The 18457-nt window shown below is 38.9% G+C and overlaps 1 protein-coding gene across 4 annotated transcripts in view; it reads right to left on the reverse strand.

Annotated features, from left to right (window-relative positions):
• Nucleotides 1–18457, reverse strand: part of tns1b (tensin 1b) — a 213691-nt gene that overhangs the window by 127290 nt on the left and 67944 nt on the right. For all 4 annotated transcript variants that reach the window (XM_042001198.1, XM_042001201.1, XM_042001200.1 and 1 more), the window contains exon 2: nucleotides 14469–14583. In XM_042001198.1, the coding sequence (XP_041857132.1) occupies nucleotides 14469–14583 (115 nt within the window). The remainder of the gene's footprint in view (nucleotides 1–14468; nucleotides 14584–18457) is intronic.

Consider the following 18457-nt stretch of genomic DNA (forward strand, 5'->3'; position numbering starts at 1 on the left):
GGTCCATTAGTACCAACGTGGCCTGGTTTAACCACCACAGCCTACCTGAGTATTGTTGCTGACCATGTCCATCCCTTTATGACCACAGTGTAGCATCTTCTGATGCTACTTCCAGCAGGATAATGCACCATGTCATTAAAGCAGCTCTAAAGGACAAAGGGGGTCTAACCCGGTACTAGCAAGATGGAGCTGCTAACGTAGCCGGTGTGTGCAGGTATTAACATGAACCTTACACTGCTGATATAAACTGATGATGTTGATTAGAATAGGTGTCCATCATGGTTCAGTTATTGGTATAATAACTTTATTTCCAGTTTATTATAAAACTGCTTTATAAAACCAAAAATTAAGGCAGTTCTGAAGGACAAAGGGGGTCCAACCTGGTACTACCAAGGTGAACTTGATAATGTGGCTCGTGAGTACAATTTTATTTAGTAGATGCTCTCATCATAATCTCAAAACATAATCTCATCAACTCATCAAAAAGCATGTTGAAGGTTTTAGCTCATACTTGCTTAAAAGTTTGAGCCTGTGAGTCCAGTTTTGAGCCTTTTTGAGCTTGTAAATAACAGCTGGGTGGAAGCTTTTGAACATATCTCACATCTTCCACTGCAGATGTCTCTTGTGAAGCATGTGGTGTGGAGCCAAGGTGGTAAAACACAGAAAGATGAGTCGTTGTTACTATGGTACCATCACTTTAAACCAGAGTCTGTTATATATAATACATGGCACAGCTCGAACAACTCTTTTCCTATAGCCTATAGTTTTGATTATTTTTACACCTGTCAGACACTTTTAATTCAGTTTCATGAACCAGCAGGTTGCACCAATTTAATACTTTACAGGTGCCAGTAAGACTTCTACAAAACATACATCAGTGTATCCTTCTTTCTCTCTTCTACATAAGCTTTTTAGAAATCACACTTAACTTTTGAGGCAAGACATGAGAATCTGTGAAGTTCAGGAAAATGTCAGCTTGCACGTCCACCATTTATGATTTGCTATTAATAAAAACAGAAGAAGGAATGTTTGCTGAGTATTTCTGACATGCTAACTGTGACTTAAGTCACATGGAATGCTCTCATGTACGTGAAATTCAAGCATACTTGTCTGTTCGCTTGATAAACACACAAGCCATGTGCCTCTCCATCAGGACCATGTCCAGAGAACAGGGGTCCCTGGTACACAACAGTCCTTGGCCACACGGGAAGAAGCAGGACTTCCATATTGGGTGTGAAATCGCAGAGCCCCGAGCTCGGCTTTGGCTTTACCTTGTTAGGAAGTTGGAGCTTTGGAGAATAAACAGAGCTGAAACGTTCCTAGTGGAGGGAGGAGAAAAACAAGGGCAGAAAGCCACGCAGTGGTGAGGAGGGATGGAAGATGAGAGAAGAGATGATATTGGAGAGAAGACAGCTGCTCTCACCAATCACAAGAGAATGGGAGAACAGCAAGGATGAGGGTGGGTCAGAAGAGGAGGAGGAGTGTGGAGCACTTGCTACTATCTGGCTGGTTGCAATGCAGCATCGGATGGGAGTGTTATAAAGAGGTGAGGGTGTATGCCGAGCGATTTCCTTCCTCTGGTCCCTTGGAAAGAGCGTATACTCCCTCAGGGCTGGGCTGGACCCCCTTAGATTATTGAATACAATCAGAGGGTAGGGGCTGGACAATTTCCCCTTCCTCCTCTTCCACACTCTCACTCTCTTTCTCGCTCCATCTCTCTTTCTTTCTCCCCTCATGCACAAGGCTGGACATGTGAGCACCAACACGTGCATATACAAACACATAGTGCGTCACTCTCATGTACAGACACATATCAACTCCTCAAGTATATTAACATACAGGACTGTGCCAACATCTTAAGCAAACTGTGCTTTTAATTTCCTCTATTTTGCTTCCAAGTAGCCAGACTTTCGTGGAATGTTTTAAAGCCGCTCTCACATCATGGTGTACTATAGACACTGAGACCTTGACTGAGTTGTGTCATGTCACATTGCTTAAGATGGTGTCCTTGTTGCTCCTTTCGTATTTCTGCAGGATGTTGCAGAGATCTCCTATACACCGGTCTCTTCTGGGGTTTGCTGCATTTTGTTGTGATTAAAGTTGCTGATTTTGCAGCAGCTTTTGTGAAAAGTTGCAGCAGAAGTTGTGTTGGTTTTCCTAGATCTCTGGGAAAGTGTCATGCATGGCTCCTGGTAGCGATTTTAGATGGAAGATGAGACACATTTCTCTTGCACACGTCTGTATGTCCAAATCAGAAAAACAGAAGGTGAAGATGTGTGAAGTAACCAGCAGGAGCGCTACAATTTGTAAAAGTTGCACTAAAATTGCTGCGATTGGATAAAATCGTAAGGATGTGCAGATTCCACAAGGATTGACTGGTATGTCCTCAAGACCTGAAGGTTTTTCAAAGTTTTCTTTTTCTTAAAATAAAGAAATGAGGTGGCGCAAGACAGTTAGACAGGAACAAAATTATAATTTTATATTTAAGTTGCTTTTTGTGATTTGAGATGAATGGAAGAGGTTGTGTTAAATCAGGATGTGATATCATCTCGTATCGATCAGTGGATCCTAACTGAAATTATATCACAGCAGAATTTGTGATAATGACAAACATTGAATCATTTTCCACTGAATCTATGTATCATCATCAAATCTGTGATTTTCAGCCCCCATAGCTTTGTTTTTTGTTTGTGTTTTTTTTTTTTTTTTTTACAAATCTCGCAGACACTGATGCTTCAGGTTGCATCAGGAGAGAAGGCAGTCACTGTGGTGTTTGCAGATTAATGCATCAACTAATGTGACAGGTAACAATTACAGGATCAGAAATGACTGAACAGCTGCTCTGCTGCTCTACACAGCTGAAAATATGTGGTTCATTTCACCATTTCGCCTCTGAATCCTGATCCATAATGTGTTGACATTATGTTAGAGAAAATGCAAAGAAAACATTACTTCACGTCACTGCACTTTGCCCAATACTTTTCCATGTCTTCCTGTGCACTTGCTGCAGTTTCTGTGTGTGGAGGTATTAATGTTAGCAAATATCAACACTCAGTCGTTCCTATCCACCGTTTGAGTCATACAGGGGTGTCATCGGCCCACATGTTTTCCCCGGCTTAAATCCCCGCCTGGGTTGGGTTTCTGTGGGTGAAACCCCACCTTCATCAATCTGCTGGAGCTTTCCTAACATGAAAGGACCCCAAAAAAGCATTAGAAGGGAGTACTGAGAGGGAATTCTCATGGAATCGTGTTGTGTACTCAGACGTGCGTCATCTGTTTGCTTCTTCTTGACAAAACATGACTTCTGTTTGTTTAGTTTCTGTCTGATTTTGTGTTTCAGTCTGGGTATTAGTCTCACTTTGTTTTGTTGAAGCAGCTGTTTCCCCTGATACCGTGTACAGCTACAAACACACACACATTCTCATTCACTCAAAATGCTGACAAATGTGGATTAAACAATCTGCACCAGCTCAGGACTGCGCTTAGCGGAAATTTACCCAGAGAAATGTCAGGAGCTGTTTGTACAGATGGACGGAGGTGAGAAACAAGAGACTCTGCTGCCATCTGGTGGTTGTGGACATCACTGAGTCTGTAGAACATTTTACAAAATCCTTGCTTAACTTTTTCCAATCCTGTCTCATAACTCAAAATATAATAACGTGACACAGCAGCAAATTAATAAGATGCATTTGTTAAGTACCATCTGCCACATAAAACTGGTGAAAATTAGCTTCAGAGTTCTTCATCTGTGCAGGAAAACCATGAGATGCAATACAAATTTGTTTTGTTCTTAAAATAAAATCAGGCATAACATATCCAAAATACCAGCAGAGTAAATGTGGGCAGTTCCCAGGAAGCCCCACTTTCACTCTAGCCCTGGGTCACTTATCGCCTGCCACTCCTCCTATCATCCTTCTCAATTTCCTGCAGCTGTGAAGGCAATAAAAAGAAAAAAAAACTTTAAAAAAAAAAAATATGTAAATCTTAATCTTTTAATATATGGTTATCATCAGATACAAAAATCGTACACCATCTAGTCTTCTTTTTTGTCCAAAAATGCACAAAAATGATAAAATCCAAATAAAAATATTTTGCAAAGGAAAAGCTGTTTCTGTGACTTTTCTGTGGTGAAATTATAAAATGTGACAAATATATAAAAAGAAATGCAACACTAGTCCACCGCATCCTACTTTTAAGCTCAGATGCAATAAATATTTACTACTAACCATCACATCTCTGGTTTTTAACGTCCAACAAAAATAAAAACTTGACAAGAGTTTAAAATCTGCAGTTTGGAGTTGACAGCAACACTCCAGGTGACCTTGTGTGCTGTTTTGTTTTGGAGCTTTGAAAAGCAAAAATGAGCTGATCACACGCAAGCAAGACCTTAGACCGCCTGAGAGTTAAATGAGATGCAACCCACAGAAGAGGAGGGCGCCTTCTATACTGTATACCACGTCCCTGCTGTATTTTGACTGCACATCATGCCTCCAATCAGCTTGTGAAAAATGGCATCTAATCATCAGTATTATGGATGACCCAAAACACCAAAATGAAAAAAAAAAAATACAAAAGTATAAAAATGGCTCAATAAATAAATTGATGTGGCAATAAATCATGCAAGAAAATTAAGGTATTTTTTTCATTAAGAAACCTATAAAACATGACTCAAATTTATATTTCTTTTGTCATTTTCAATTGTTTTCATTTAACTTTGTGTTGATTTTCCTATTTCTTTACTTTTCCATCATCCTCAGTTAAATTTATTTATTGATTTGGTGATTTTTTTCCTTCCTTTATTTTTATGCCTGTATTTATTTCCATATTATTTACCTTTTACATTTTCTTATCCCCAAAGTTATTGATTTCCTTATTTTATCATCTAACGTTTCTTTAATTATTTATTAACACTTTTTTATTCTGTCATTTTTACATCCTCATTATTTCCAAAATTGTATTTTCTTCCTCTATTTATTTTTCCAAGCATATTTATTTCTGTCTCCTTTTTATACTTCTGTATGGATTTCTGCCTCATTATGTAAATGAGGGGGATTTCTGCCTCATTATGTAAATGAGGGGGATTTCTACCTCATTATGTAAATGAGGGGGATTTCTGCCTCATTATGTAAATGAGGGGGCGGCCTTCTAAGGCGTGTCCTTGATCTTCACCTATTGGTCAACCAACACTGAGCAGGTCACAGGCTGTGATTTTTAATTCATCCAGTAGGGGGATCCAGTGCTTCATTTACTACCCTGGAGCTTCATCAAAAGGGTGACTGTGGTCCTTGTAATTAACTAACACTCATCCCAATACCTGACCTGGCTTCTCAGTGATTGCAGATTTTTGTGAGCACATACTCTCATTCATGTGTGGTCATAATCTAGTCAGTTTAGGAAGTTTGTAATTAAAACTCCAAGCCATCTTTGCCATCTTTGGTCATGTCCTTTATGTAAATGCATGTAGAAACAGCCCTTTTAAACACAGTCAACACAAGGACAGCCTCTGCTGTTTGATTATGAGCCTGACATGATGTAAAATGAATGTATGAATAGATATAGCAGCATAAAGACCAACCAAAACAAGAAAGCAGATTTATTACTAACAGAAGTTTGTAGGTATAACACAGATCAAAAGTGACCAAGCCTTTTCTCATCTGCACATCGTTCTCTCAAGTCTTGGCTTTCAGGAGAAAAATTATTGGCATTAAAACACTTACACTTACCTTCAGCTTTTTTTTTTTTGTTTGTTTGTTTTGTTAAAGTTATCTATAATAACTATCCACACTCCAAATCAGCTTCTTTTTGGCTCCAAAAGCTTTTCTTGGCTTTATTCCACCCATAGAGGAGCATAATTTTTCTTCTTTTCTCAAATTTCTGCACATTTGTTGATCTTTGGCTCCTTCTGATTGGACATTCCCATCAATTTAAGCTTTCTGATTGGTCAAAGGTTTGACAGGAAGAGACATTTTCATCATTTCTGGGTCTAAATAAAGGTCTCCTAGCAACATAATAATGATAGCAACTTTTTTTATGATAAAAAAATGTGATAAATAATGATGTTATCATGGATTACTCATTGTGGATTTACCATATTAAGTCTTTGAGTAAAGCTACATTTTGTGGCTAGATTATAAACCTCCTGGATAGGACATAAATGTCTGGAAAACCTCTGTAGATCACCTAAAGGGTAAGCTATCATCACAATTTACCCCACACAGTTACACACCACTGTTTCGGAGAAACTATTGACAATATAAACGACAGCACTCAGGGCTGCTGATTATCTAGTGGGGCTTTAAGAGTTAATATAATCAGATTGGTCCATCATTACCCATCTGCTCTCCATCCTGACTTTTGTACATCCATATGTTTTTGTGCCTCTGCATGTGTGATACAAACTTTATCAGGCTATTTTTACTGGCTGCTATAACAAATGTTTTCATGCTCTAAGAATGTCTTAGCATCAGCCCTCGATATTAAAGCTCTATATGCAGCCAGTCCTGACTAAGTGTGTGTGTTTTCACCCTCATCAGGATTCGCTGCATGCCAGCTGCATGAGCTAAGCAGCCAAGAGCAGAGCTGCGATAACCTTCACTCTCCCTCAGTCACTCACACACCTGCTGCTGGAGTGCATCTCCAGCCTGTCTTTGAAGAGGACAAAGGAACAGCCTTGTAATGGGTGATGTTTTCCTTGGAAGGGGTTTGTGTGCTCTGGGGAGGCTAAATGAGGCCTCTGTGAGAAGCAGGATTGACTTCAGATAACCTGTTAATCAAAACAATTAAAAAATATGCCATTACTTCATACAGTATTACATGTTTCAAGCGTTGTTAACCTTTTGCTTTACCTTTTAAGGACTAAACTGTGCTCTATGCTCCCTATTGTCCTGCCACTGTACACAAACCACACGACAGGAGGGTGAATATAAAAGCCAGTTCCTGGCCTCAGGAGGCCTATTCTCCAAAAATACCCCACCACATAAAAAGAGCCTTTTTTTTTTTTTCTTAAGTGGAAAACTGCTGCCCCAACCTGCGTCAACATGCTTTTGTCAGAGTAACTAACACCCTGTATCCAGGCAACGGCTGAAAAGAGAGAGGAAGTCCAAGTTTTCCTGTCATTACGGGACCATGTGACTGGAGAATGTTGGTAAACAGGAGCAGCAGCAGAGGTCGCGTAGGATGGAGGGAATGAACCGCACCAGGCTTCCATGTGGCCCACCGTTTGCAACATTTTTAAGTAATCAGATTACTCACTTTTGACAGACAGTCATAATAACTGTCGGCTTTGCTCTGCAGAAAGACAGGAAACAGGGAGAAGCTGGTCTGGTACTGTAGAAATACGACTGAATGCTTATAGCCTGGTTTCATTTCCCAATTTAAGACAAAATGTCTTGTTGATATTGATTTCTGGGTAACAGGCAGGAGAACAGATCACACAAATGAGATAAAACTTAAGTTACCGTAAGAACAGCAAACTTTACAACTATGTTAAAACTTTCATATTTATTTACTGTTTCTTTAACCCTCAGATGTCTGTTGGCCATATTTGAATACTTACGATTTCCCTTTAAATAACAAATAAAAGCTGTTTATCATGCCCAGGTTTAGTATTCGTTTTGTCAGCATTTCACCTGTATAATCTGAAAATGTTTCAAATTTCTTCAACCCCATAATGTTTTCACAATAGAACATAAAGAAGATCACATGCTGAAACTGTGACATTTTATCATCTGATGGAAAACATGAGCTCATTGTGAATCTGATGGCAGCGGCATGTCTTTAAAAAGTTGAAACAACAAAAGGCTGGAAAAGTAGCGGATACAAATCAAGAACAACTGGAAGAGCAGTTGACAGCTAATTAGGTTAATTAGCAACAGGTCAGTAACATGACTGTGTATGAGGAATGTAAAGAGCATTTCAGAGAGGCAGAGTCTCTCAGATGTTATCATGGACAGAGGTTCACCAATCTGAGACAAACTGGGTCTAAAAATTGTGAAAAAAAATTTTGGAAAAATGTTCCTCAGTGTAAAAATTGAAAACACTGACAATCCCACTACAGTGTATAATATCATCAAAAGATTCAGAGAATCAGGAGGAATCCCTGTGTGCATGGGACACGGCTGAGTGTAAAACTAATACAGGTGATCTTGGGGTCCTCAGGCAGCACTGCATTAATAACGAACATGATTCTATACTGGAAATCACTGCATGGACTCAGGAAGACTTCCAGAAATCCCTGCAATTTAAATGAAACTAATTTATTAAGCATTTTCTTTTCTAAAATACTGTCTTACATAAAATAACCAGAGAGCCACTACTCTCATTCTATCTACAATTTGACCCTGCACTCCATTTTTCTAGATGCATTATTTGGCAAAATTAATCATAAAACAAAGAAAGATAAAACTAGCACAGCACACATAACAGATGTCTGCTGTCCTCATAAATCTGTCAAAACCACACACACACACACACACACACACACACACAGTGCATTTGCCCATACAAATGAACAAACCCAGATACAACTAGGAGAAGGGGAATTATACTGAAGTAAATTAAATCAGCATACAGCTCAGAGCGGTCTTGTCATGATGGTTTACTTCGCCTATAAATCACTTCTTACAGATGATGGTCCCAGGTGCCGTCCTGCAGCAGTTTATGAGAACACTTAACTGACTGTCGGCACACACAACTGAAGATCATTTAACCATAACAAACTGACAGCAGGAGCCAAAAGAAACCATTCAAAACCTGAATTAATAGATTTTTCTTCTAAGTATGGGACAGCGAGACATATTTTTATAACAACCTACCTTCACAAAGGACTGTCCCTTATTGAGACGTCTCTAAACTTGACACTTTAATTATTCAGGTCCTCAAAAACATGAAAAGTTTGACATTGACTGAATAAGTGGTTTTGAGGTCAGTGACAAAGGAAGAAACAGGCGGACATGCACAGATTCCTGTATTATTCAGAAAATGATTGCTTTAAACAACAACATCTGGACTCACCATTTCAAGTACAGAGAAAATGATTTTGTATAAAGTTGGGACTGATCCGATCCAATATCGGTATCGGGCTCAAATATGGATGTGATTCATGGATAGGATATTAGGCTGATTTTAATGTACTGTATCCATTACAACTTATAATTCTATTGAATTCTAAATGATTTTATTTCCTTACTTAGTTTGCACTTTAGACGCAGCGTTACCGAACACCTGCACCTATGAGTTGCTTTTGCTACGTTAGCATGTCACTAATTTGGATATATTTTAGTCTGGAAAAACAACGCAAGATGGCAACTTGAAATGTGTGTAAGTCAAGGTTTTCAGGCTGCTGGATTCACAACACTGATAAGCTAAGAAGAAATAGACACTCCTGCAGTGTTCCAACAGAGCTGTAAATTTCCAGCACACAAGGTGAGAACTGAAGGGATTCAGTTTCATCCAATTCATCTTTCTGGTCAATCAGTTTGAATCTGTCAAGGAAAAGGAAAAAGTCAACTAGCTAAAATGCTGTAATCCTGCAGCATCATGCACTCAGCGTACGGTAGGGCTGGCATAGCTGACGCTGGTGAAATGTGCTCTTGCACAGAGGTGCGTGTCAAGCCTTTACGGACCTGCATTCAGCTTGTAGTGGGGACGGTGTAACGAGCCTTACGCAGGTGCCGTGCAAGTATAAATCCAGCTTGATGCAGGATCTTCAAAACTGAAATAAAGTTCAAACTGAAATAAAGTTCAAACTGAAATAAAGTTCTTGCTAAATGGCTCCATGAAGGTTTTACAGTCAGATTTAACAGCAGCTTCTACGTACGATCAGAAGTCTTTGTCAGCAGAAACGAGCCCTCTGTGTCAATACTGCAGACCACAATCTGTCTGCAACGCTGTCAGATTATCTAGTGTTCCCAGATTATCCACATACATCCTGCTTCCCTTTCAACACATTATCTTGGAGCTTAAATATTTAAAAAGCAGCTGTTACTGCTAAATTTTAACTACCTTTGTTCTGAATATGAAGCAGCTTCAAACATTGTGTTTGATTTGATTATTTTCTTAAAAAGTTATTAGCGAAAACATTTAAATTGGATTAATTTTCTTCATCAGCTGCACTCTTTTTAAGAAGTGTGGTTTACTACAGTTTAATGAAACCTTACACAATAACAACCACAGCAATAATGTTCATAATCATGTTGATGTTAACTGATTTGATGCTGGAAAATATTGGTACGGGCAGATATACAAATTCAGATATCAGATTCGGATTGGAACCCCCAAAAAGTGTATCGTGCATCTCTAATTTTATAAGTCATTTTTATCTATGAAAAGCATACTACAAATTGGTAGTGGGCTTGATTTAGAATCAGAGCCGATTTGTACAAAAAAAGGAAAGATTAATACAATGGCCTGTTTTTATTATGCATAATAACACGCCAACTACATCTGGATGGCAAAGGATACTTTTTGTATCTTCTTCCTTTCCTGATCAGCCTGAACTGTCTTTAAAAGTTGAGTAAAATGTCCTATCACGAGGCAGATCAGGAGAAGCTGAAGAAAAGAGAATTATTATTGATTGTCTAAAGTAACTCTACTTGTGATTTTGACGGCTAAACCTTGCATCAAGATGCTGTGAAGCAGGGGAACACAACTAGCATTGGCGAGCTACAAATGGAATTCAAAGGTCCACATTGACGTGTGTGTGTCTGTGTGTGTGAGAGAGAGATGGGTATTTGGGTTGGGAGATAGGGTGTGCATGTGTTAAAGAAGGGGGTTGATATTCGAAGAATTACGTGTTTATTTCAGATTTGTTATAACATTTGTTAAAAACATTATTGCCAGTTTATTTCTTTTCTAACATTTGTATAGGATCAGAATCCATCAAAAAGGCTTTTCGGGGGCCAAAAATGCAAACACAGAGATCACTGGTCCATTTTCTAAACTATGTACTCAGCCCATGTCAGGTTTATAAACCTGCAAGTTACATATTCCCCACTGGTGTGCCAAACCACACTTCCAGCTATTTCCGAAAGGTTTCATTTGATGTTATCTGTCTGAAAACAGACATTTCCACCACATCATGATGTGCTGAGATGGCCGAGGTCACACATTCTCACATTTTCTTTTTAAACTGTTTGGAGCACCAGATGGAAAAAAAGGTTCACGGCATTACAACTGTTCAGAAAATGGTGACAATGTTAAAGTCTATTTCTGAATCCCAATTGATTTCCTGCAATTGTTTGATATTTAAAATGAAATTTCCATTGTACTCACATGCAGTCCATCTGTACAGGCTTATAAGAAACAATAAAAACAAACTAAAAGCTGCTCGACACTCGGATCCTACTGAGGTTGGGCTCTAATGGGACATTTAATTACAACAGACACCTTCAAACTTACATTTTCAAATAAACATTTTACTTCTTCTATCAACAACAGTTGCATTTACCAGAGTATGCAAATCACTCAGCAGTCAACCACAAAGCCTCTTCAATAAACACCATTAAGGAAATTGAGAAGCTGTTAACCTTTAGCCTCCCGGGAGCTTCTTTTGCCCCCTTCTGTCACTTAACTGACTAAGCCCTGACACGAAGCTGACCTCAGGTAGCCTTGGATGACCTCTCATTCAGACCACTGATGGATGTTGTAACAGATATTGCTTTCATTGTCCCAGCGGTGTCATCAAACCCCTTTGCACATCTCAGCCATAGCCAAGAAAATGCAAGTGATCAAAGAATAAAGATTATCAGTCGACTTCCATCACCAGTTTCATTTTTTAAAGTGACCAGTAATGGTTCAGATTTAAGTGCTTCAATTAAACTTAACCATCCACGGATTGGTTTTGAGTTTGAGCATGTGGCCCAGAAAGTTGTCCCATCACAAGAATAACACAAGGTTAAAAATCTTTTAACCAGAGACTATAACCAACCAGCCAGCTACAAAACAATAATAAATCAAAGGATTTAAGGCAGATTTTTGCATTGAAGAATCTGACTGCAGCTGCTTTACATTGCCACACCAATAGGAGCAGTGCAGAAAGTATAGAATCAACCACATAAAGTCTGCAACACTCAAATCAAATAAGAGAAAATGCTGTGTTAATTACTTTCTTGGGCCAGTTCTTGGACTTCTTCTGTTCAGCTTGTGCTTGCTCCCTTTGGGTCAAAAATGCAGAACTTTAACATTAATTATCACAGTTATGCAGATGATACACAAATTTATGTGTCTCTGTCACCAGATGACTGCAACCCAATAAGACCTACAGTGTCAGTGTCTGAAACAAATAAACACCTGGATGAGAGAGAATTTTCTACAATTAAATGAAGACTAAACTGTTTATTCTGTTTAGTATCAAAGAGAAGTGGGTCAGCATTGGTAAACATCTGGAGACTTGGGCTCTTAAAATCACCAACCAAGTTCGTAACCTTGGAGTGTTGATAGACTCAGACCTGACTTTCAGCAGCCACATCAAAGCTTCACTAAGAAGCTTTTTACCAGCTCAGAAACATCAACAGAATTAAAAGTTTAGTCTCCCAGAAAGACCAAGAGAAACTCATCCATGCATTAATCTCCAGTAGGCTGGATTACTGTAATGGTCTTTTAACAGGACTTTTTAAAAAGAGCATTAAACATCTGCAGCTCATCCAAAATGCTGCTGCTAGAGTTTTAACCAGGACTAAGAGATCTGAACACATCACATCTTTTTAAAATCTTGACACTGGTTTCCAGTTTATACTGGTTTCCAGTCAGTAACAGAATAGATTTTAAAACCCTTCTGATTGTTTACAAATCCCAGAATGGTTTAGGGCCAGAATACATCTATGATATGTTCATATATAAACCTAGCAGAGCTCTTAGATCCAAAGACGCTGGTCAACTAGTCCAGACCAGAGTCCAGACTAAACATGGAGAAGCAGCATTTAGCTGTTATGCTGCAAACAAGTGGAACAAACTGCCAGTGGAGATTAAACTTTCCCCAAATGTAGACATTTTTAAATCCAGGTTAAAAACTTTTCTTCTCTTATGTGTCTACACATGAAATCTACACGAGAACTTTGGACTTATCTTGTTTTTAATCATTTTAATTTAATTTTTTATATTAATTATTATTTGCTGCCTTTTACTATGTTTAAATACTTTCTTTGCACCATCTGTAATGCTTTTAACATGTTATGTAAAGTACATTGAATTGTCTTGTACATGAAATGTGTTATGCAAATAAACTTGCCTTGAATGTAGACCAGTTATGACCAGTTATGACCAACCATGGCACTGGCAGTAACGTTGGTGTTAAATGTTTGGATAAATCTACAGGTTATATCTTGACAAAACATTGAAAGCAGGTTTATAATAAACTGGAAATAAAGTTATTATACCAGTAAATGAACCATAATGAACACCTATTCTAATTAACATCAGCAGTTTATATTTGCAGTGTAAGATTCAGGTTAATACCTGCACACAACGGCCACTTCATCAGGTTCACCATGCTAGTACCTGGTTGAACCCCCTTTTTTCTCCAGAACTGCTTTAATTCTTGGTGTGATAGATGGAACAAGGTATTGGAAACCTTCCTCAGAGGTTTTCTCCATATTGACATGACAGCATCACACAGTTGCTGCAGGTTTGTCGGCTGCATCCATGATGAGAATCTCCCGTTCCACCACATCCCAAAGCTGCTCTACTGGACTGAGATCTGGTGGCTGTGGAGGCCGTTGGAGTCCAGTGAACTCATCGTCATGTTCTAGAAAGCAGCTGGAGATGATCTGAGCTTTGTGACATGGTGCATTATCCTGCTGGAAGTAGCATCAGAAGATGCTCCACTGTGGTCATAAAGGGATGGACATGGTCAGCAACAATACTCAGGTAGGCTGTGGTGGTTAAACCAGGCATCACGTGTTGTATTATCCTGCTGGAAGAAGCTATCACCGTCATTTTGGTGCAGATAACTGCTGCACATTGGATAATTTCTCTTTTTTTAACATTCTCTGCAAACTTTGGAGCGGTTTAGTGTGAAAATCCTAGTATCTCATCTAGTTAGTAGTCTAGTTTTTTGCTGCTGTGTGATTGGTTGATTAGATATTTGTGTTAACATGTAGTTAAACAGGTGTTATAAAGTGAGTGTATATCACTTTTTTTCTTTTTGTTACAGTGTTGTACTGAGAAACATATAAAGCTTGTCTTGTCAGTTTTTAGGAGCTCCACACCAGTTAGAGAAACTGATGATTTAGTGAAGTGAACTCACTGTGACAGCTGGTTGTTAAAATAGTTTGTACAAGTACTGAAGACCTCAAGTTTTGAGTCTGTTTTACATCTCTGTTAAAGGTTCTGAGAAGAGCCTGCAGCCACCCCCCGCATGTCTGCCTGTCTCTGTAGCAGGGTGAGAGGTTAAACCACCAGATGTCAGCAGAAACAAGACTACTTAAGTCACTGCTTGGCCAGGACCACCAGTGATTACTGATCTCACTCACCTCGGCAGATGAGTCCGTCTTGGATGATGCTCTGTTTACACACACTGCAGTGCTTGGCCTTCTTGAAAGTCTTCACCCGGAACGTATGGGAATGAAGAACCTCCAACTCCTCTGGCTGCCGGTAGGAAAACATCAAGAGACAAAGATTAAACTGCTGTGAACTTTAATAAAATATGTTCTTCCAGGCCAGTTTATTTCAATGATTATGCCATATGGAAACGTAGTAAATCACAAGCGTTCTGCTTATACAAATCTCAGAGGCAACCTGTCATAGAACATTAAGAACAAATCATAAGCACTTAAGCATGCGTCTTTATAAAAATACAAACATTTTTTTAAAAAAGCCCTGATACACAGCTTGCATATCACTATGTGAAGTCAGTATCTAACATCTCCCTACTTTGCACAGCCCTATGTTGCTATGGACAACGTAACCCTTTGACATTCACCATGATGTGCATGATCAAGATCATGACTGATGGTTGGAAGGGCAACCCAGAAGTCCTCCCATGTTTGAGACTTCAGTTCAACATCCATCCAACAAAAGACTTTCCACTGTTCCTTTATTACTCTGACTGGTTCTCACTTGTGCAAAAATTGGGTTATAAATCAATAACACAGTTGGGGCTCAAATTTATTGATGAAACTAGGTTTACATGAAGGGCTGCCACAATAACTGATTCTAACACAAATGATTCATGGTGATAATATTATCAAAACACCGTTATTGGGAGACTGCAGTGAGACTGTGACTTTATTTTATTTTATTTTTTTTTTGTCTCTTCATTTAGTAGTTAAATGTCAATCATAATAGCAGGTGAGAAACTAGAAATGTATTGGGTGATATCAAATCTCAATATTATCATGTGTGTCATGATTATTATCAACACTGACATATCACAACACTCCAGTTTTACACATGACAGAGTACATGATAAAGGTCAGACACTTAAACACGAGTGAGGCGAAACATTTTTTCTTCGTGGTTCTGTGGTTCTGTGATCCTGTCATGTCACATGGATGCAGTGCTAGACAAAGTTACTAAACTTCCTGATAAGTCTGGGTTATTCATTAACCAGATAATCACAGACCAAATATTTCTCCTACTTACAGGTGTTTCATTCACCTCTTTGGTGAGACCGAACCAATGCCCGCCGTGTCTATTTAACATCATTGCATGCCCATCTGCAGCCCATCTTCCACCCTATCACCTCTTGGTATGTTTCCGACCTGCTCTGTTTCTTGTCTTTAGCAAAGGTAGAGAGCAAACACTAAAAATCTGATTTTAGAAGGATGACTGTTTCCTGCAGTGTTTTTACAAGAAACCTGCATGATGTTTTCATAACACCACCCCAAAGGTCCAATCACCAGGAGAAGTTGCGGCATTTATGTGCTGTGTTTGCTCAGCTGGTCCCAGTTTTTGCCTTGAGGGTTCAGCTCAGTGGGAATAATGGCCTACTCAATCCCCATTTAATCCATACAAGCTTAACAAATGTTTAGATTGTAGTGATTAAACTGTAAAAAGGTTAGGGACGGAGTTAGCTCATTAACCCTGACGGCATTCGTTAACCAATTAATGAAACACTATCATGTTATCTGGGGAGATGACATCACCTGTAAGATCATGGCTCATGCACTTTGCATCAGACACTAAAGTTTTAAGCAGATAAGAACAAATATTTGATCAACTAAATCAAAGGACAAACCCACACAAATAATGATGTTATCTAGGAAAAAGGAGGCGGAGAAACTCCAGTGGGATTTATGGCAACACAAAACTGTACTGTCCATCTGTGTTGCACTTGTCCAGTGCAGAATGAAGGATTATGGGCATTTAGCTGACACAGATGGGGTTGTAATCAGTCCACTGAAATGCTAGTACTGGGTGGTATGACCAAAATCATATATCTTTTTTTAAATTACACCCATGTCTCTGTAATTGACTGTATTTTTCCCTGCATGACTGGGTGTTTGCTTTTCCACAGACTGAGAGAAGACTTCCTGCAGTAGACTGGCTGAGACTAGTCTATCCATGATCAACTGTGTGTTTCTTGTTTTTTATATATTGAACTTCTGATGGAAATTAGCATTTTGCTAAATTGCTAACTTTTGAAACAGGTCCCAAAATTACGGAAAATCTGCTATACAACCATATTTTGAAACATACACACTCAGTCAAAAATAAATAAGCTACTTAGGCCACACCTTGAGCACCCAATGAATTTTCATCTATGTACTGTGGTTTAGGGAGGTCAGTGAGATAGTGGAGCTACTGTAGCGGAGTAGTTCATGTTGATCCTGGTAACCATGATATTTCCTGCAACAGTTCATTAAAGAAAATTGCCTGAGAAGAACACCACAATGGAGGCTATATGTTGACAGTTGCCTTAACTTTGGTTTCATCGGCGTTCACCGTTTTGTGTGCGTGTGTGTGCGTGCTAAACCAGTCCTTCATTATAAAACAAATTCATAACATAAAAACAAAAAAAACTGTCTTTGGTATGAACCGGTATACCATGCAGAACTTGTCTGATATGCTAACAACAGATAGCCCTCGATGAGGACTTAAAGAGAGCTGAAAGTTAGCTTGAACCAGTAGGGAAACACAAACACAAGAAGCAGCAATAACAGTTTTAAAACTTTAATTCACCCTAAAAACTACCTGTATCACCACTATGACTTCTGTACTTCTGCAGCAGGGCAGAGCAAATGGATCAACAGCATCAACTCTAGCAAGAGCAGCCCACGCCTCAGGTTGCTCCATATATATGAGACTGCCCCCACGTGGCAGAAAACGGTAAGACATGTTGATATTTGCACCAGACTCCAGCAAAATCTATCCCACGAGACCCTTTCACTGAACCTTGACTTTAACCTTGACAGCTGAACAGGAGGCCTTAGATTGATTATTGAGATAACAGTCAACATTGATAAGACACAGAGTAAGAAAAAAAAAAACCCTATTGGTATTAGAAATATTTTGTAATATTTACTTAATATAGACTATATGAAGTATCTATTAAATAACTACTTGTATCTTCTGATTTTCTACATGCTATTAAATTTCTTATAATGTAATAACCAAATGCACAGAAGAGTAAATGAAGGTTTCCATATGTTTCTGTTGATGTCTACATGTGTGTATGTGCCTCGTTTTCCTCTCTGACGTGTGCCTAAATACCTTAAATGTACGTATGTTTAGTACAGAGATAAAAGAGAGAAACTGGATGCATTTTCAAGGCAGGAAGCGCTCACTGGCATGGCATGCAGCCATGAGGCTTCCATTAAGTGTATGTGCATGCTGGTCAGGGCTTTAAGTGGCCATATGGTTGACATATTGAGGAGCTTTACAAAGGAATTTTCATATGGGAGGACCAATAGTATGATCAAGCATGGTAAGAAAGATCGAGCATTTCCCTCTGTGGAAGAATTCCCAGAGTACTGACCACAGTAACCTTATAACCACTAATGAACCCCCTTTTTGTCTCCTCCATAATCCTAAAAGGCAACGTGTTGGAAAAGCAGCTTTGGGTGTGCAATCACACTGTAGAACTAAGAATCAAATCATACGAGACTGAGCACCCTTTCTGTTTGACTCTGTTCACGTCATGTCTTTCTCCTACTTTTCTCTCTGTAATCTCTCCAGCTGTTTGCAAACAGTCATTCATTTCCAAGCAATGCAGAATTCAGTTAATATTCTAATATGAGCAAAGCACATTTTACAGTGGGACTGACACAAGCTGGACTGACGTCTAAAAACAGTGCTCACTGCTGGAGTATCTTGGCTTAATTTAACATAATTTCCCATATGAGAGCATGAAGTTTCAGATGCAGCATTGCTGCTTTGGGAGGCTGTTTTAAGGCAAAGCTCTGCTACTTTTGACTTCATTCCAACATTTTTAACTCTGTTTATGGTGTTAAATTATGTGAACATGCCCACTTTGTGCTAATTAGAACTTATCTTCACTCCAAATGAGACTGAATCTTTC

The sequence above is a fragment of the Melanotaenia boesemani genome, chromosome 12 (genome assembly GCF_017639745.1).
Source record: "Melanotaenia boesemani isolate fMelBoe1 chromosome 12, fMelBoe1.pri, whole genome shotgun sequence".
Taxonomy (NCBI): domain Eukaryota; kingdom Metazoa; phylum Chordata; class Actinopteri; order Atheriniformes; family Melanotaeniidae; genus Melanotaenia; species Melanotaenia boesemani.